Genomic DNA, 20328 nt, shown 5'->3' on the forward strand with positions numbered 1-20328 from the left:
CAAGGACTGCAGAGCATCAGGTTCTATGTGTGGCTTTCTCATACTTGCCTGGCCTCTCCTCCTTTCCCACATGTCCTTCCTCTCTCTACCCATCTGTCTCTCTTGTCCATGGACCTGAGGCCAGTTGTTCCATTGTTTCATGTTTTGATCGGTGTCCCAATCACAAAACCAAGACAGTATCTCCAATCTCTAATGAATGCTTTTTGGACAATAGGTAATTGTCCAAAATTGACCTCAGCACTTCCAGATTCATGGAAAGAGAGCTGTTATCAATTAGTAATACCTGTTTGGGGCATGAGATGAGGAAGTCAGGTGCCTTTGCAATGTATTTGCCATTCTTGGATAAGATCCTTTTTATACATTGAGATAGCCTTTGTTTCTCCTCTGAACACAGGGGAGAAGGGACTCGTGTACCCAGAGGTCCAGATGACCTTGGAGCATGAGTCCCCGCAGAGGCTGGCTGTGGAGATGGCAGTGACTGCTGGGTTGCAGAGCAGCTATGTGAACACCTAGGGTGACAAAGGGGAACTCGGGAGTCCAAGTGTGGGCTCAGCTGCCGTTTGGGCTCCTGATCATGACACCCACAGCTCGAACATTTGTGCCCCCATAGTGTACACTTGGAGTTGTTTCAATAATATACCGAGTGGTCTAAACAGAGCACCTCCCCTGGGAAGACAGGTGATCAAGACCGCGTGTCCCGTGTAATCCATCCCTGCTCCACCATTCCATGTAGCTGACACTTCCCAGAATGTGTTCTAAGAAGCACTAGCCTCTATGAAAATGGGTTTCCAAATACATTTGGAAAATGCAACTCACTATATCCCCTCCTTGGAGATTCAGAGTGTACATTCACATTTTAAGGACTCCAAGAGGCCTGTATGAACAGTGCAAGCACTGCTGGTTTTTATTGTACCATTAGCCACAAAACCATTTTTGCTAGGAATAACTATTAATGGCCAGTGGAACTGGCATTCAGGATAATTCATTTGAGGAAGTACTACTGCAGGGTAGATAACTCGGGCCACCTCCTGCCCAGTAGCACCTTTTCTGAGCACTGAGCAGGGTCAGAGGCAGAGTCAGAGGCCAGGGAGTGAAGAAGCATGTGGCTGGCCCATTCTTAGGTGTAGCCATGGCCTTGGCCTCGAGTGTGACCCCTGCTCCCCCAGACCAAGGCCCGTGCGAGCACCAATAGTCACTGTCATAAAGGAGGGACACAAGGGCCCAAGAACTTGACTTGGTTAAAGATTCCTCCTCCAGAGAGAGGAAGTTCTAACTCTGAACCACAAGTGCTAAGATTAAACCAGCCCATAAATGTGGCATGCTTTTTAATCTGCTCATCCTCCCTCTAGGCAGGACACAGACAGGAAGATAAATGAAATTGGCATTTTTTATTATGCACCTAGCTCAGTCGGCGATTCCCCTGGGCAAAGGGGTGAGTGTTTATCTGCATGCCTCATTTAGCCCTGCTTTCAGCCCCTTTGAATCGCAGGCTGCTTTTCTCCCCCACGCCCACTGGAGCCCCTGAGTATCTGTGAGGCACTGACGGTGGCTCATTAAGCTGTTTGGGACACCAAGTGACCATTGCTTGTGTCCCTGCTCCATGGGCTCTGTCAGGTGCTGGCAGTTAACAGTAAACTGCATATCCATCCTGGCTAACACGGTGAAACCCCGTCTCTACTAAAAATACAAAAGATTAGCCGGGCATTAGGCGGGTACCCGCCTGTAGTCCCAGCTACTCGGGAGGCTGAGGCAGGAGAATGGCATGAACCCGGGAGGCGGAGCTTGCAGTGAGCCGAGATCGTGCCACTGCACTCCAGCCTGGGCAACAGAGCGAGACTCCATCTCAAAAAAAAAAAAAAAAAAACAATAAATGGCGTGCAAGGCCTGGGGCCTGGGGTGCCTTAGGGTAGGGCAGACAGGGGTGGAAAACCTGGGTTTGTGCCTCTTGGAGGCATTCCAAGTCAGAGCCCCTTCTGCTGAGGTACTGGCCAGGGAGCGGGGCAGGCAAGGGAAGCAACAGAAAAGAGCCTTATCCGAGCCAGGCTCCTGGGCCCGTGTGTGACTGTGCGGCTCCGGCACAGCAATGCCCCACTGATGAGCATGGGAATTGACCAGGTGGCTCAAGGGTCACAGTCGAGGCCAAGGTCACAGCCACATCCAAGAACGAACCTTTACTCATGCCTAATTCCAAAACTAGGAGCCCGGACTTTAGATACTCACCGTGGCTGGATTGGAATTCTGCCTCCGCCGCTGTCTTAGCGGTATTGAGAAAGTTGCTTAGCTTCTCTAGTGCCGTTTCCTTAGCGCACATCAGCCCGCACCTAGCTCTGAGCCCTGCCTCCACCTGCGGCTTGTCTTCCACACAGCGATAGTCTATTCTATTCAGACTTGTCCTTCTCCTCTGACCAAGAATCATGGAGCAAGTTCGCCCCTTTCCTCACCCCTCTGGGCCTCTGTCTCCTCAGACAACATTAGCACAGATTGATATCACAGCTACAGCTCAGTCATATTTTAATTCCTCTCGCCATGCTGAGGGCTGCCGGCTCCAAGGGATGCAGATTCAAGGGTTGGCTGCTGTGTTGTTGTCACTTTCCCACAGTCCTGCCCTCTGGCTTAAGTGGTGTGAGGGAGCAAAGGGGTAGACCTCCTTATCTGAAGTGCACGACTATGAGTTACCCCAGACAGGGGGCAGGGAGAAAAGAAAGGAAGGAGGAAAGGAGGGAGGGAGAGAAGAGGGAAAGCAGGGGGTAAAGAAGGAAGGGAGGGATGGAAGGAGGAGAAAAACGAGGGAGGGAGGAAAAAAGATAAGAAGGAAGGGGAAGAGGGAGGAAGGAAGAGACAGAGGAAGAGAGGAAGAAAGGGAGGGAGGGATGAAGGGAGGCAGAGAGGAAGGAAGGGAGGGAAGGAAGGAAGGAGGGAGGGAGGGAAGGGAGAATAGGAGCAGGGAAGGGAAAAAGGATAGGGGCAAGGGGGGAAGAAAGGAAAGAAACAGAAGGAAGGAGGGAAGAAAGGGAGGGAGGGAGGAAAAGGAAAGAAGGAAGGGAAGACAAGAGAGAGTAAGGGAAAGAAGGAGGGTAGGAAGGGAGTGAAGGATGGAGGGAGGGAGAAAGGGAAAGAAGGAAGGGAGGAAGAAAGGGAGGAAGGGAAGGGAGGGAGGAAGGAAAGGAAAGGGAGGGAGGAAGGAAGGAAAGACAGGGAGGGAGGGAAGTTCAGGATATTGTTGGCCATCTTCTCTCAGACCAAGGTGTCTCATTAGCTCCGGGATGCAGGACGAGGAGGGCTAGCCTTGGCTATCTTGGTTCACAGGCCATCTCAGTCTTGCTCAAATCTGCCTCCTCTACCCTCCTCACTCACGACAGTGCTGTTGACACTGCACCATAGCTCCCACTGGGCTGCCGGCAGAGAATCAGGCTGTGTCTGTGGAACAGATGCCATCCATGACAGGGCTTGGAGGAGGCTGGGGAACCATAAAATTCTCTGCAGCCCGAAGCAACATCCCCTGCTGTTTATCTGCTATTAAATCTCACTCAGGTTCTGGGATTCAGTCTTAGGGAATGATAAAGTTGCATCTGCCCTTGCAAGGGGCTGAGCGGAATGAGGGGCCATTTCCTCATCTATCTCATTCCAACGCCATGCAGGCAGTAGAGAGACATTGATTTTTTTTTCCCTTTCAATTTTTTTTCTGGCTGCAGCCAAATGAGGTCAGAAGTTGAATTGGTCCTTGGAGGTAAAAAGCAGCTGCATTCATCCCCCTTTCTGCTGACTTTTGCTGTAGGGCACTGACAGTTTCCTTTTCTGTTTTCTTTACAGATTCAATACAGAAGGGGCTGGGAAGAAATTATCTCCCTGTGGAACCCCTGGGGCTGGGGCGAGACCGAATGGAGAGGGCGCTGGAGTGATGGGTATGGCTTCTGGAAACCTCTCTCCATCCTTCACAGAGCACTTGGTGTCGGTAGAGCCTCCTGCCCATGAGAGCAGGGTCTATCTAGCCACTGTGCATCTCACTGCAGGCCTGTCCAGCTCACACCTACACGTGGCTATTGGTCCATCTCACGCTCCTGTGATGCCATCCGCCAAGCAACTATGGGGCACCTACTGTGTACACCCTGTACTAAGTGCACTGTGTTAAGTGGGTGTTGTGAGGTATATATGGATGACAAGATCCAGTGCCCACCCTCCAGAAGGTTACAGTCTACAGCAGGGAATCCACATTCCTAGAATTAGTAAAAGTGGCGGGAGGCAAGGCAGGCAGGAGCCAAGCCCTGACTTGCCAAGACACAGATGGAGAGAAGGAACTGCATCCCTTGGAGGGACCCATGGGATTCTGATCCTGACCATGTCACATCATCAGGGTGGAAAAGGTGTCCTAACTGGGGGCAGTTGGGGAAACTGATGCAAAGATCTGGATGATGTTTTTGTCCAGTCTACTCAGCTCACCAGTCTTGCCCTACTGCTCTGGATGCCCATGAGTACTCGGCGCCTGGGATATAAATGAAAAGCTGTGCCTGCCCACACTTAGATCAGGAGGGACAGGAGCTAAGATGTCCCATGGGGGCCCAGCTGTGTGGTCAGTGCTTTCCCCAGGGAACTGGGCTGGCATTTCCCAGCTGCCAGAGGGTTGGACCCCTAGGTCCCCAGCCCCTTGCTGACTATGAAGGAGACAGTAGTCCTGAGAGGACAGAGGGGCCGCAACAGGTTACTTTCTCCTCTGGGCAGCCAGTGAGGCTCAGCCCGGTCGCATTCCTCCAGGGTCTGTGTCCATCCGTGAAAAATGTCGTGACACAGCAGCTGCTGCATCTTCGCCCGTGGGGCTGGGGGTGGGGAACATGATCTGAAAGGAAGTGCAATCCATTCAGAACAGGAACGAGCCCAGCACACAGTGAAATCAATACAGTGAGGACGGTGCATTCTGGAAGGTGAATGCAGAGCCAGCCAGTTCTAGGCCTTATGCCCCAGGCTAAGCTGTGGCAGGACCGCTCCGATCCCCCATGACCTTGGCACCCCTGGGCACTCAGCCAGTGTGGGATGAAAGTGATTGGGATGGAGGGCGAGGTAAGCGGAGATGGAATAAGGGATGAAACAGCACAGTGAATTCCTAGAATAAACCTAACCGTGACCTTAGATGACCCTGCGAGAATCGGGCAGCCGAACCCCCTCCCTGCCCCTGTTTCTCCTCTCTCACCTCTATTCTTTCTTCCTTCCCAGGTGTATCCTTTGCCCTTTCCAATACAAATCCTAATAACTTCTGGCCTTTTCCAGTTCTCCTTCCCAGTCATTACTCCAAGTTGCCAAATATGTCCCAGAGGGTGACAGGATCAGCCAGCGCCCCTGATTTGAGGCTGCCTCTTGGGATAGAAGTAGAGGGAAGGCAAATGACAATGACAGATTCCCTAGGGTAGGAGAAGAGGCAATATTTTCACAATTGATAATTTGCCCGTGTTTCCCATGCTAAATATCAAATGACCAGTGAAGGCAACAGGGGACACCAGGATTTGGGGAAGAGAAGCTTCCCGTGGGCTGGCATGTTCAGGGAAAGCTTCATGGATGGGACTGAACTTGAGTTGGCCTTGTGGCAGAGGAAGTATGACTCACTTCAGAAGAGATCATTAGATAGGAGGGGGACGCATAGGCTATGGCACCCAGCTGGGAACATTGATAGTCTGTTCCGGGCCAACAAGCCGGCCTGAGGCAGAGGAAGCTGGGAGAGAGAGTGCTGGGAGCTGACACAAGACAGCCTGATGCCGGAAGTCTGGATTTATCCCCTGCAGGCATGGGCATAAATGAAGGCTTTTGAACATGGCTGTGATGTTTGCAGAGCAGGGACTGGGGGAGACGGATCTAGCAGAACCTGTTCTGTTGGATCTCATATTGTACCTTGGCTGACTGCTGAGGGTCACCACTTTGCACCAGAAACCAGGCTGGAAGGAAGTGACGGGGACTGCATAATCACTGTCTCCAAGCAGGTGGTCGATTTCTTCCCTACTTTTTAGGAATGGAGATGGATGGAGAGCACCGGATGGTCTAATCTCAGCCATAATTGAAATTTCAGTCGCACACACTTAAAGGCAAACTTGCATGAATCAATAGCGTATTGATTTACACTACATTTATTCTCCCTCACACATTGCAGAAAATGTAATTATCACTTAATTATAAAATTGCCATTTTACAGTACCACATCTGACTGCCTCAGCCTGCAGCCGGAAGCCTGAGTGGTGGCCCCTGCCTTGCTGTCCTAGCACAGAGGGGACCCAGACTCCCCATGCAAGCTCATCCATGAGAAAGGTCTCATTGAGCTTTTCTGCCTCTGAAACCCATTGCTTACAAGCATGCCTCCCCTCTAAGGAGTGGGCTGAAGGAGCAGCTGCTCCCTTCTGCTTGTGAGGGTCTCTTCCTCACCAGAGACCCAAGGACTGGCTTCTGGAACACATCGTTCCAACGAAGTGGGCAGCATTAATTAATTAAGCAAACAAAAAATCACTGTATGCTATTAGGCATGCAATTACTTTTGCACCCACCTAATACATGCCAAGGCATTGGCAAAACACCTGTGATGATAGGATGGCCAGCCAGGCTCAGGAATCTCATGGTTCTGGGAGTCTAGTGAGACATAGCAACCAATACACAAAGTAATGGTAACACAGTGGGCTATGGAAGCTCAAAAGACTTGGAACAGAGGGCATTTGGGGGCCAAGCAAGGCTTCCCAGAGGCAATGCCCCTTAAGAGGAAAGATGAGTAAAAGCAGGTTACAGAACTGAGAGGAGGAAGGGGGCGCCAGGTGCAGGGAGCATCAGGGTGAAAGTTGGGCTTGGTGGGGTGGTGTTTTAAGGAAATGAAGACACTATTGCTGGAGAATAGAATTCAAGAGTGGGGGTAAGGTGAGGAAGCAAGAAACTGGTAACATCGGAGAGGGTGGCAGAGGCCAAAGTTCTCTTTAAGGAGTGTGAACTTCACCTTAAGAATAATATGGAACCACTGATAGGTTTTAAGTAGGGAAATAATATCATCAAGTTTACATTTTAGAAAGATCATTTCAATGGCAGTGTGGGAACGGATGGGAAAGTGGGCAGAACTGAGTTCAGGGAGACCAGGTGGATATCCAGAGGGAAGGGCAGGGAGCCTGAACTAGGGTAACAGCAGGAGGGATGGAAATAAGTGCCTGGCTTTGAGAGGGGTTTAAGAGGTAGGATCAATTAATGAATGCTATTTGATGATTGTTTGGATGTGGGGGTGTGAGAGAGGGACTCCTCATGTTCTCGCTCAGGCAATAGGAGGTGGCAGAGATGGGTATGGTCAGGGACAGGTTGATTTGAGGTCACTATGGAACTCTATTGGAAATGTGGGGTGAACTACAGCATAAATCCATCTGGACTTCAGGAAAGAAGACCAGGCTGGGGACAGATGTTTGGAAGTCGTCAACAGGTAGAGAATAACTGGGTCCTGTCCTAGGTAGAATGACACTTGCCATGTGCTCCCCAGGAATGGTGACATGTACAGAGGGTCCCTGTTGACCCACACATGGTTGAGAAAAAATGCACTGGAAAAATCTCACCCTGTGGTTTGTGTGTCCATGCTCAGGTCTCAGGAGTGGGAGGAAACCTGTGATCCGCGGAAAAGCCAGCTACATAAGAAACGGGAAGATGGCGAGTTTTGGTATTTACCCTTCTTATACAATGGTGTTTTAAATCTTTTATTGCCCATGTCTTCAATCACTACCCTTTTCCCTGAACATTTATGAATGTGGAAAATAGCTTTGCAGAGACCTGTTTAGAGGGAGCCTATTTTCTCTACCAAGACACAAAAACTTTGGATGAAAAATTATTGTAGGCTCCCTCTTGGTGGGAAACTTATTTCAGTTATGAAATGCTGAACTTTCCAGGACATTTTAATAGTAAAAGAGAACATTGGCACCAAAGGCTTGAAATCTGTGGTTTCCTGGAAGCTAGGATGCATGGTTGTCATGCCCATATCCTCTGTACCATCTTGCTGGGACCCTCGAGCTCCCCAGTTTCCTCTAGTATGACCTCAAAAACAGCAGCAGGATGCAGACTCTATAGCTCTGGGTGAGACATGGACTTCATCACCCAGAAGTCACACAGGACTAGATGTTTTGAAAACACGTTCTCGGCCATATGCTCACATCTTAGAGCATGACATGTACATTCCTCAGAGGGTTGTCTGGTTTACGGAGTGATGTATTTCAATGGAAATTAGCATGTGTGGAAAGGAGCATGGATCTAAATAATTAAGAATCAGAGGGACAAATATAAATTAGAAGGAAATCGTTCCCAGTATCTCTGGTTTAATCACAGTAGGAGGTGGGATTTTAGGTGTGGAATCCATTTTAGGCTGATAAAGACCTCAGCAATAAATTTGACAAAACACCCTAGGGGAAAAGCAATTTTCCTAGCAGCTTAGAGGACCCAGAGCAGAGAGAGACTGGCAGTCGTCCCACTGACCATGAAAGGGCTCACCATCGGATCAATGGGTTAAGGAGATGGCAGTAAATGATAAAGCTTCTGCCCGGTGACCGGCAGACCCCAGAACTTGACTGTGTCCTTGCCTTGCCCTCCCAGCCACTGGAGCAGAAGGACTGAAAAGATAGAAGGGTGCTTGATGGTGAATGAGCCAGGATCAGACACTGGCCTCTGGGCAGGACAGTGGCTATGCTGTGAAGTCATAGGAACCCCCACCCTGGGGACACAACCCCTGGTCACTGAGTGATGTGTATCTGTTTTTAACAGGATGTCATGTCAAGATTTCCAACAGAAATTCATCGCCATGTTTATATGTAGCGAAATTCCAATTACCCTGGACCATGGAAACACACTCCACGAAGGATGGTCCCAAATAATGTTTAGGAAGCAAGTGATTCTAGGAAACACTGCAGGTAATCATGACGCTGGTGGTCACACTGCCCAACTGGAAGCTGGCTGCCCCAGCCCAGCCCTTGCATGGCTTCAGCTCTCTCTGGTCCTTGATTCTGGACCATGAGCCTGAAGCTGAAAGGAGGGGAGTTTGTCAGCATGAAGAGACAGCGACTGCTCCTCTAAGTAAAATGATTGCTGTAGGGGCCAAGTAGGAGAATCTCTGATGTGATTCTCCCCCAGCCCCCCATGCTGTGCCAATATCCTTCCACTAACACCCTCCCGCTTCCTGGGAGGAGAGTGGGCTCACCACCCTCCAGTAAATGTCCAGGACAAGGGGGAGGGCTGCAGAAAGAACACAGGAAAAGAGTCAGGGCCTAGGTTGGACCCTTGTCTTTGCCACATACTGGCCTTATGATGCTGGAAACATAATTGGTCACCCTGTCCTCAGCCTCCCCAAGACTCAGCAGTGGAATTAGTCATACCTGTCTGTCCTTGAGCCTAGAGAGCACTACCTAGACACAAGGGAGACTATCCCTGACCTGTCTTGGCAGGTATGTCCCTGCTGAAGTCCCACAGGTAGGCGCATCTGAGCCTGTCTTTGAGCTCCCCTGAGATGAATCTTGTTGATCATGGCCTTGGGAAAGTCACATTCCCTCCCTGTCCCTCTCATTCCCTGTTTGTGGCATTGTTGAGTGAAATAGCTCCCTGTGAAGAGGAACAAGAGTGTGCTTATATATCCTTGATAAAAGAGGCTGCGTAAACAATGCATTTGTGTGTGTGAGTGTGTTTGTTGTGTGTTTGTTGTGTGTTTGCACCCAGGGATGCATATGCATCCCTTCCTCTGGGCACCTGCCTGTCGGGATGGTTGGTTTGAATGAGCCCATACCCCAGGATGTCCCTCTTTTTTACCTCCAGGCTCTAGTGATCTACAGAACTTCTGCCCAGAGAGCCTTGTCACCAGGAGGTCTTGGGCAGAACCTCAAGAGCTGTTGAGTCACTCTTGGGCAGCAAATTTACTGATTCCTCTTCCTGAGCTGCACCTCTCTGATTATAGGGCCAAGGCCCTCTCCCCTGGATACAATGCTTGTCAATGAACTAACAAAACCTTTACATCAGGGCCATTTTTAGTAATACCTTACAATGGAAAAAGAAAAGGGAGCCAGCGATCGAGCACCTGCTATGTGCTGCAGATGCATTTTAATGCACCATCTTATCCAGTCCTCGCAGCACGTCCATGCTATGATGGTCCTCTACGCCTCCCCACTCCCTTGCAGAGCTCCCCCATTGTCAGTCCAGTCTTCTGATGTGTATCAATTCATCTCTATCTTGACTTATCTTCATTCTTCCATGTATTTGAATCTAATGGTTTTCACATTAGCTCGCTCTCTCTTATTCTGGCTTTGATAAGCATGCTTGGATAGAAGAGTACTGCAATTGCCATCTCACTGCCTGTTTTCCTGTCTCTAGTTGTGCTTGGGTGGTTCATGCCATTTCAAGGCTCTGATGGTTACCACCAATGCATAAGCTAACATGTAGCTGGGAACTCTGGAATTTCACTTGTCATTATAAAATAGACTTTGACTTTACAGTTTAAGAAATATTTTTCACACAGTAGGGACTATACAGCCTCTCCTGTGTTTAAGAGGAGGAAACCAAGGTTTAGAAAATTAACTTGTATCTCAAGTAGTAACTGTGGGGATTGGGATCCAGGCCTTAGGTCTCCAATCCAGAGTTCACAACACAACCCCACAGAGCTCTCTGCACTGGACATGGCCCTGCCCAGGAGTCCCAGGAGTGGAGCTGAGCTCTAGTAACAGCTCTTTCTGATGCAGGAGGACCTCAGAATGATGCTCAATTCAACTTCTCTGTGCAAGAGCCAATGGAAGGCACCAATGTTGTCGTGTGCGTCACAGTTGCTGTCACACCATCAAATTTGAAAGCAGAAGATGCAAAATTTCCACTCGATTTCCAAGTGATTCTGGTAAGGCAGCCTGCTTCAGGGCTTTTCCTTGTAGAAATTTGGTGTAAACCTTGAGTTGGGGAGAACAGCTCTGGCCAGGCTGGGAGATTTGACTGCACCACAGCCTTGGAGATAAAGCCCAAAGAGGCTGTAGCATTCATGCAGTCCAAGTCTAAATGTGCAAAAAATCTGAGGCCAGAAAGATGACACTCGACCATGATTACAGTGGGACTCACCTCCTGCCCGTGTCGCCTGTCAGCGTTTTCTGGGATGCTGCAGAATCTAATGCTTGCTACTCAAAAAGTGGTCTGGGCCAACACCAGCTGTTCTAACAAAGCAGATTCTGGGCTTACTCCAGACCTTCTAAATCAGAATGTTTAAGGACAGAGCCTGAAAATCTGCATTTTCATAAGCTCTCCAGAGGCTTATGCACATTAAAGTTTGAGAATCATTGGCTAAACTTTGGAAGTTGCTTAGGAAAAAAATGAGCTGTCTAAACTATTCTGAGTATAAATCCAGGAGGTGTGTTTTTCTCTTACGTTTAGACCAAAGTCGAGTCATTGTCTGGTGGCTGGCATGCAAACTTCTGCTTGGCTACCCTGAGGCCAGGTTTCCTTTCCACCTAGGCTCTCTCTCCTTTCATGGTTTTATGAAACTTTTATTTTAGGTTTGGGGGTACATGTGAAGGTTTCTTACATACGTAAACATGTGTCACGGGGGTTTGTTTTACAGATTATTTCATTACCCAGGTATTAAGCTCAGTACCCAGTAGTCATCTTTTCTGCCACGCTCCCTCCTCCCACCCTCCCCACTCAAGTAGATCCCAGTGTCTGTTGCTTCCTTCTTTGTGTTCATAAGTTCTTATTATTTAGCTCCCACTTATAAGTGAGAACTTGCGATATTTGCTTTTCTGTTCCTGCATTAGTTTGCTAAGGATAATAGCTTCCAGCTCTATCCATGTTCCCAGAAAAAACAGCTGTTTTTGTGGCTGCATAATATTTCACAGTATATATGTACCACATTTTCTTTATCCAATCTGTCATTGATGGATGGGCATTTAGGTTGATTCCATGTCTTTGCTATTGTGAACAGTGCTGCAATGCACAGTCACATGCCTGTGTCTTTATGGCAGAATGCTTTATATTCCTTTGGGTATATACCCAGTAATGCGATAGCTGGGGGAATTCATTTTTTTAAAATATCATTTAAGAGAAAAAAGCTACAAAAGAAAATCTGATCTCTCTACTCCCTGCTATTCCCCCAAACAATTCACTGCATCCCCCAAATCAAGTGAAGTTTCTCAAATCATACACCCCACAGCTTCTTTGCACTAATGTGGATAATTAAGATCATGCACTCATCAGATGCTGGGATCCTCTCTCTTCATAATAGAGTTGAAGAGACTGAGGCCCCGAAAAGTGAAGTGACATGGTCAGAGTTAATGGCAGAGCTGAGACTGGCTTCCAGAGGTCCCCCAAACCTTCAGTCAAACACACAAGTCACCTTTCTGAGCACCAGGGATATCAGAGGTCCTTTAACAGACTGGGCTGGAGCTTGAATTACAGGGTCTCTAGGAATGATTTCAGTTTCTGTTGACTGAGCTGAAGGCAAAATTCACAGCCTTGGGTGTCAGTGCATTTATGGACAGACACGGCTCCTGGGTACCCCAGACATGGCTGAACAATCCTATGCATTGGCTGTGGTTTACACTAATAAGAGGGCCTCACAGTGAGAGAATACAGATTGTGTCTCTCTAATCAGAAATGCTTTGGACAAGACGTATTTTGCATTTGAGATTTGGAGGATTTTTGCATTATATACTTACTGATTCAGCATCTCTAGTCCAAAAATTCAAAATCCAAAATGCTCCAATGAGCACTTCCTTTGAGTATCATGTAGGTGTTCAAAAAGTTTTGGATTTTGGAGCATTTTGCATTTCAGATGTTCAGGTTAAGGATGCTCAAACTGTACTTCAGAAGTACAAGCATGTTCACATTCATTGTCTCAAAAGCACAATTAGCCCCACTTTTGTAGGTGTGGAAGCTAACGCTCAGAGAGGAATGACCTATGCAAGGTGCAACTTGGAGGTGACAGGGGTGTTTGATCCCAGGACTTAGGGTCTCAGCTCCAGGGCTCTCAGTAGGGCTTACGTGCATGCCTTTCTGGTGATACTCATGGCTCCAAAAACCACAAAGATTCTGGCTTTAGCAGAAGGAGAGCTTTCGTGTTCTGCTCTCCTTGACCATATTTCCATTTCCCAATTTCAGGAATTCGGTGGAGAGAAATCACTGGGGTTTAGCACAGCAGTTTTGAGGTGCCTCAAACCCTCTGATGATATCAAAGAATATCTCTTAAGGATGCAGTAGTACACGGTTGTTATTTTCATCACCACCTGGTACCTGAACACCTTTTCCACTTTAAGGGAATCCTGGTGGGAGGCAGGGCCCAGCCTCCTACTGCAAGCAGCTAGAGGCCAAATATCCCCTCAACCAAGCCCTTGGATGCAAAAGTTGTGACTTGTGACCCAGGCCTGCCCAATTAGATGCTCCCTTCATCTTCCCCTCACCCCTCACACACACACACACACTCAGTCACTCAGAGCCTTGGCATTCGAGGAAATAACCAAAACAGGTGGGAACAGCTGAGGATTATTTGCTGTGTAGCCATCTTCTCTGGCCTCTGCCCACCTCTGCACTGCATCTTCTAGCATCCCATTGACGTTGTGAGCTGTCCTTCCAAGAAGCATCTTTCAGCCCACCCCAGCCTGAGATAGTTTCCAGGGCTTTCAGGTGAGAATTCCTGCTGACTCTGGTGCCTTCTAAGAGGACCCTCAGATTTTCCAGCTCTCACCTCTGGGAAGAAAAGGCTAAAGGCAGAAGGAGAGATTTGTGAAAGGCTGAGAAGGAACTGAGGCCCCTGGTCTGCCCAGCCAGGATTGACCAGGTCAAGCACCAAAGAGGCCTACTAGAAACATCTCAGCCAACTCTTCCTTCTTCTGAGCTAAGACAGAAGCCCACAGAAGGATCAGAGCTGCCCCGGCACACACGCAACTTCTGAGGCTCTGTTCACATGGGTGACCATGGGCCTTGTGTTGATTCACCCAAAGTCTTCACAGTTCAGGAACCCTACCAAGATTGTAACTACCCCATTTTTAAAATGACATCAAGCCGACTTTCCTACTTTTCTGCCAGAGATGTGTTACTTCTCACCATTCACCAATTTGCTGAAGGAGCTCTCAGACCCAAGAGCTCCTCAGGCTTCCTGGAGATCCCAGCAGATCTTGCAAGATCCTGATTGAGTTAAATGTCAAAGAACAGTTCAGACCTGGACAACTCAAATGACACTGGGTTGCTTTCACAGTTCAGCTGAGAAACAGCAATGTACCTTCCAGCAGCCAGGCTCTCAGAAGGCTCCAGGGCTCAAATGGAGTTCCAGGGCTCCAGTGCTGACCTGCTGATATGATGATGCTCCAGCCCTGGCATGGGTCTGTGACTCCCCAGTTGCTGTGGGAACACTGCTCTGCTTTATGTCCAACCAGACCTTGATGGGATATGAATAGGCAGGGAGAAGACAGGACAGTGAAAAGGATGAGGGTGGATGAGCCATTTCATCCTCACCTCCCTCAAAGTTCCTCCCCAAGGCCTGGACTTTCCACCTTCCTCCCAGCTCACCCTTGGCCTCCAGAGAAGTCGGCTAAGAGGTCTGTACACATGGGTGGGGCCCAGTGTCAACAATGGGAAATAATCAAGCCAACTAAGGAAGACATCACCTGGTGGTGACAGGGCTTGATTACAAAGCAAGCAGCACAGCTTCCCCGATTCCCAACTCTGCTACTTAACCTGCTGAGCCTCAGTTTCTACACCCATAAAATAGGCAGCCCAGCATCGGCTTGCAGGATTATTGTGAATATCCAACATGTTACACAAAAGTGCTTTGCAAACTGTAGAGAGGCTTACAATGGAACTGCATCCTCAGGTATTCCTTCTACTACATGAAAAGACTGGAACATGGGTGGCACACAGACATTCCTACAAGCATCAGGGGTGGGAGTACAAGAACAAATTCCCATCTATTTACAGTGGTCTGATAGAATAAAAGAAGTTGACTTCTCAGGGAAGCTCCCGATGTTAGGGAGCTTACATTTGCACCAGGTTCTGTGCTATCTGTCAAAATCTCCCCCTTCCTTTCAATGCGATCATCATTGCTGTGAAGAGTAACCACACCTTTCGGGGCTGACCAAAGAATACCTCCTTCTCTCAGACACCTCCTTTTCTGCCTCAGTTTCCTTCCTCTTGCTGTTCTCTGCAATTGAGTGGGTTTCATTTTTCACAACCTCACACAGAGCATGAGTGACCAGTCATCCCAGTTCACCTCTAGGTGTGCCAAGGAACAGGCAGGCCACACAAGGAAGAGGAACGTGTTCCACTTATAAATTTTTTGAGGTTATCCTCATTGATCCATTCCATAAAACTATCAGAGGAAATCTTGACACCCAGTGGATCACCAAATCAGTCCACAAGCATGGGGAGATGTGTGGGCTGACATCTTCAGGATGCAAGAGCCATGGCCTTGGAAAGGGCCATAAGTTCTACCACGCTATTGGTGGTTCTCACCATGCAACTTGGAGAAGGTGCAATATTCTCCAGCTCTAATGTTATCACAGATATAAGTAACGTTTGGAAAATTCATACCTAATAAATTTAGAACAGTCATGTCTGCTTACAGCTATTATGTGTCTGTTAAAACTCGTCTGCAGATTGGTCCATGAATGCTTTGTTGAATCATGAAAGTTAGAGTGCAATAGTGTTTGAAGACTCTAAGTGATGGTGTATCTTGTTTCTAATAAGAAAAATTTCTTTTGTCTTTACTTCATCTTGCTAGACAGTGATATGTCAGTGTTTAAAACATCCTTTGTGGTGGCCAGGCACAGTGGTTCACGCCTATAACCCCAGGATTTTGGGAGGCCAAGGCAGGCAGATCATGAGGTCGGGAGTTCAAGACCAGCCTGACCAACATGGTGAAACCCCGTCTCTACTAAAAACAAAAATTAGCCAGGCATGGTGGCACGCACCTCTAATCCCAGCTACTCAGGAGGCTTGGGCAGGAGAATTGCTTGAACCTGGGAGGCGGAGGTTGCAGTGAGCCGAGATTGCACCATTGCACTCCAACCTGGGTGACAGAGCGAGACTCCATCTCGAAAAAAAAAAAATGCTTTATGGCATAACAGGTATAAAATAAATTATTTAAAAGAGAGGAAGGAAAGGAGAAGGAATGCAGGGATGAAACCAATGAGCCAAGCTGTTCAGTTCTGCTTGCCTTTTTGTTTGCGTCTGAGTTCCTAAATCTGCCTTTCTCCCTGTTTCCAACAGGCTGGCTCACAGGTATGGCTCAGCGTCGTCCTTGCTCTGCGCCTCTGCTGCCGTCTGCTGGTGAAGTGTTAGGCCACTTCCAATGCCCGTGGCCTCCACGTGTTCAGTGGCTGCAAATTCAGTCTCGCTAAGTCTTACATCAGACACAGGCCTAGAATCCCCAAACAGTTTCACAAAGCAGGAGAATAGTTAGGTGTCCTGGTCTGAAGCTTCGACCCTTTGAGCTGTTCTCTTGCTAACATTCAAGTGAAACCATCCTCAGGCCCGTGGCCTCTGATAGAGAAGATTGATGGAGATGGTTCCTTTTTATTTAAGATGAGAGCAGCACTAAGGGGTACCTTGGAAAGATCTTTAGCCTCCTAAAGTAGTCAGTCCCCAAATCCTCCATAAGCAGGATGCACGCTCTCCAAATGCAGCTTCAAGGTACATCCTTGAGCCCGTCTTGCAAGAAACTGCCACCCTCCTAAACAGATCATCTGGCTCAGGATTGGTGAAAGGTGACTTGCCCATATGAGGAAGGATGGAGAAAGACAGGTGGAGTTTGGAATACCTATCCTCACAGGCACTCAGACCCACCCCTCTGCCCATGGCTGAGAGTGCTGAGCCACCAAGAGGGAGGTGCATCTGCCTGGGGCCACAGATGAAAGGGAGGAGCAAGATGTGGCCACAGACAACAAAGAGTGATTACAGCACCTCCAGGCCTTCCAGGGGAGCCTGCCTGTGACAGTGGTGGCCCAGCCACAGAGCTGGGGTCAGGATCTGACTCTGGTCCCTGACATCCCAGCTATGAAGTGGAGGGTTGGGATGGGCATTGAGAGAAGCACTCAGGTGCAAGGAGCCATCAGCGTCTCAGGTCCCAGAGCTGGAGAACAAAGTGGCACTTAATCCAGGAAAAGCACAGTACCCATCCCTAGAACTAGAGTCGGGTCTGTGCATGACCAGTCCTGGGTGTGTGGTTTGTTGATGCTGGATACTCTGAGCAATTGACCAAGAACCCCCACGTTGTTCCCCCACACTCACACTTCTCACTGCCACTGAGCAAGTCTGTTCTGAAGGATCAGGAGCCTGGACAGGGCTATGAGGGGCCAACAGAGGGAGCAGGACAAGATAACGGGTGAGCAGGGAGACTGTTGCCTTCTAATTATAGGAGGCATGCTGCCCACACACCTCTGCATGCCCACTGCCTCCCCGTGCACCCACACATGCATGCACACTCGCCCATACCCAGAGCCATGGGACACTGCTGACCCTCTGGAGAAGAACTGATTCCATCATTGCTTTTGCCATAAGGGCCCAAGCAAGTCAGGCTCCCAAACCTGCTGAGGCTATTGTTAATGTCAACAAAATCGCATTGGAGATGCCACCCTGCCATACCCCTGGGGCAGTGGCCTATCTCCTGTTTTACCTTGGAGCCCAGCCCTGTCCCTACCCCTGAAAAGAAACTTTACCCTTTCCCGTTTTCCCTGCAAGGCATAGCTCATAAATAATCATTTCCTGCTGCATAACCATTCGAAATGGAATCCCTATGCTTGACTATAGTGGGGAAAATTTGTTTGGCAAGGGGTTTTCATTATATAATATGTATGTGACATCTGGTAATAGGAACTGCATTATATTTATTGTTTTATCTCTAAGAAAATATTGAAATAAAAGGAAAATGATCAGGGCCCATTATTCTCCAATGAGAAGGAATCTCGGGGCTTCACTGGAGAGATGAAACAGAGAAAGTGAAAAGAATTCAATTCTGTAATGGTATAGCAGTCCAAAGTATTCTGCTAAACATTCAGGAGAGAAGGAGCTTTAGGGGCCCCAGAAGAAAATCAGTGTCAAAATGATGTCACTAGTTTCCATGGAAGTTTTCTTTCTATATAAGCAGGGAGAGAAAACTCAGAAACTCAGGATGCTGTTAGACTCAATGAGATAAAACTGTGTGTAGTATTTCTTTGCATCCATTGTAGTGTCCAGGGTCTAGATGAAATGGCAGTCTAAACACTACTGCTTTTTGAGAGTTCAGCTGAGCACTGTCTCCATTTATAGAGCCTGTAATATTATCTTGGTGAATGGAGACGGTCTAGAAGGTGGTGGGTCTTTCTTGGTGTCTGGGGTCCATGCACAGAGGAGGCTTTCTCACAATAATTGTGTTTCCTCTAATTCCAGCAGTTCCGGGAGAAATTTCCACCCGTGTTTTTTTCCTCGTTCAGAAACACTGTCCAAAGCTCAAATAATAAATTCCGCCGCAACTTCACCATGACTTACCATCTGAGCCCTGGGAACTATGTTGTGGTTGCACAGACACGGAGAAAATCAGTGGAGTTCTTGCTCCGAATCTTCCTGAAAATGCCAGACAGTGACAGGTACAGAAGCCTCTGGGATTCTAAATGTTTTATTCTACTTAACTTTATAAAAACACATTGTGTAATTATGGGCAGTTCTCTGTGCATTCGTGCAGCCTGTGCTATGTCACTGGGGACACGATATTGGCCCCACTCTAGAGCAGCTCACCATAAAGGGGGAGCGAGAAAGTCTGTGAACCAAGAACCAGACCACAAACAGGATGGGTCCATTGCCAGATGGAAATGCAAAGTGGCACGGGAGGACTGAGTGGCAAGAGGGACTGAGGAAGGTTTCTTGAGGGAAATGACACGTGAGCTGGGCTTTGAAGAAAAACATAATTTAATAGTTTAAAAGGGAAGGCGATGGTAGCCATGGGAAGGTAGGTAGAAGAAAAAAGCATAAATGGCGGGAGGGAAGTGGCTGTGCACAGGGCTGCTTGGAGAGTAAGTAGCATCGGCATCCATACAGGAAGGTGGCATTTGGCCAGCATATCACATGGCCTGAAATGTGGGGTATAGCAGGGAGACAGTGAAAGATGGGCCTGGTAGAAAGAGTCCATCATGGAGGGTCTTCCATGCCAACTTGATCATTCAAGACTGGGACCAGCAAGTGCTCACCCCACTGGGCCCCTTGTCTCCTCTTTGGCCCAAGACAGACATTGCCATCATTATGGCAGTCTTTGCAGCTGAGCATTGGTGAGATCTTCTAAGTCCAGCATGCCAGGCTGCCATCATACCACCAATCAGAGATGGAACCTAAGGCAGAGCCTATCTGCCATCCTGACAATGGGGGTTGCTGGAAGTGTGTATCTGGTTGTGGAAGGAACCATTTACTAAACAGTTAAAGACCAGACCATTTCCAGACAAAAGGCTGGGCTGGTGGCCATGGTGCTGTAGCTGCTCACTTCGTGTCCTGCGGTGCTGAGGGTGCCCCATTCAGGAACTTGGCATCAATATCCAGTGCCACCTGGGTGCCCTCTATATGCAGGCCCCCTTTGAGTGGTGAGCTGGTCATCTTTGTCACACTGTCCTCTGATTTTCTAGGCACCTGAGCAGCCATTTCAACCTCAGAATGAAGGTAGGTATGCAGCAAGGTTTGGCTGGCGAGCCTCATTGGCCCCATCCCATCCCCAAGAGCTTCCGTCTCCTTCTTTACACCTCCCGCTGCCCCCAACCAATGAAAAGAGAGACACCATGATAGGCCGATGAAGGCTCAAAGGGGCGGGGTAGGGGGAGAAGACCAGGCCTCCAAGGCCAGGCTCAACCCAGCCCTCTTCCTTCCACAAACTTCAGTTTTCTCGTTCCCCAGAAGGCTTTTTCCAACTGCCCAATAAAGCCTCTTTCTCAGATCTTGGCAGGGGTTGTTGCACTCTTGCTGTACCAGATGGGTGGCCTCCTTCCCCAGAAGTCTAACACTGGCTATTTTCCCTTTGATCCAGGGAAGCCCTTCAGAACATGGCTCCCAACAAAGCATTTTCAACAGATATGCTCAGCAGGTATGGTACCTAGCACCCAGGGGCCTTACGTGGGATTGGAGAAAGGGGACCTGAGGGAGGGACAGCTCTCACAGGCCTTTACTGGGATGCAGAGAGGAGAAGTGACTTGATGGACTATTTTACCTGCCTCTCTTCCTGGATCGTCTCCAGAACTGCTGTGGCTGCCAAGCTCGGTAGAGACGTGGCGCCCCACCTAGTATCATCCGGGGAACTTCAAGCTGGAATGCAGAGCTTAGAAAGGGAGGGGATAATTATGGGGTGTGAGGTACATTGCCCTCTAAATCTTTAAGCAAGCAATT

At 48.6% G+C, this 20328-nt stretch overlaps 1 protein-coding gene across 1 annotated transcript in view; it reads left to right on the forward strand.

Annotated features, from left to right (window-relative positions):
• The window catches only part of CAPN13 (calpain 13), an 85625-nt gene that overhangs the window by 45578 nt on the left and 19719 nt on the right, over nt 1-20328 (forward strand). Inside the window, exons 8-15 of the mRNA XM_016948291.3 lie at nt 3811-3902; nt 7580-7654; nt 8746-8891; nt 10704-10852; nt 16201-16212; nt 18358-18554; nt 19578-19611; nt 19973-20029. Coding sequence (XP_016803780.2) covers nt 3811-3902; nt 7580-7654; nt 8746-8891; nt 10704-10852; nt 16201-16212; nt 18358-18554; nt 19578-19611; nt 19973-20029 — 762 coding nt within the window. The remainder of the gene's footprint in view (nt 1-3810; nt 3903-7579; nt 7655-8745; nt 8892-10703; nt 10853-16200; nt 16213-18357; nt 18555-19577; nt 19612-19972; nt 20030-20328) is intronic.

This window comes from Pan troglodytes, chromosome 12 (assembly GCF_028858775.2).
Source record: "Pan troglodytes isolate AG18354 chromosome 12, NHGRI_mPanTro3-v2.0_pri, whole genome shotgun sequence".
NCBI lineage: Eukaryota > Metazoa > Chordata > Mammalia > Primates > Hominidae > Pan > Pan troglodytes.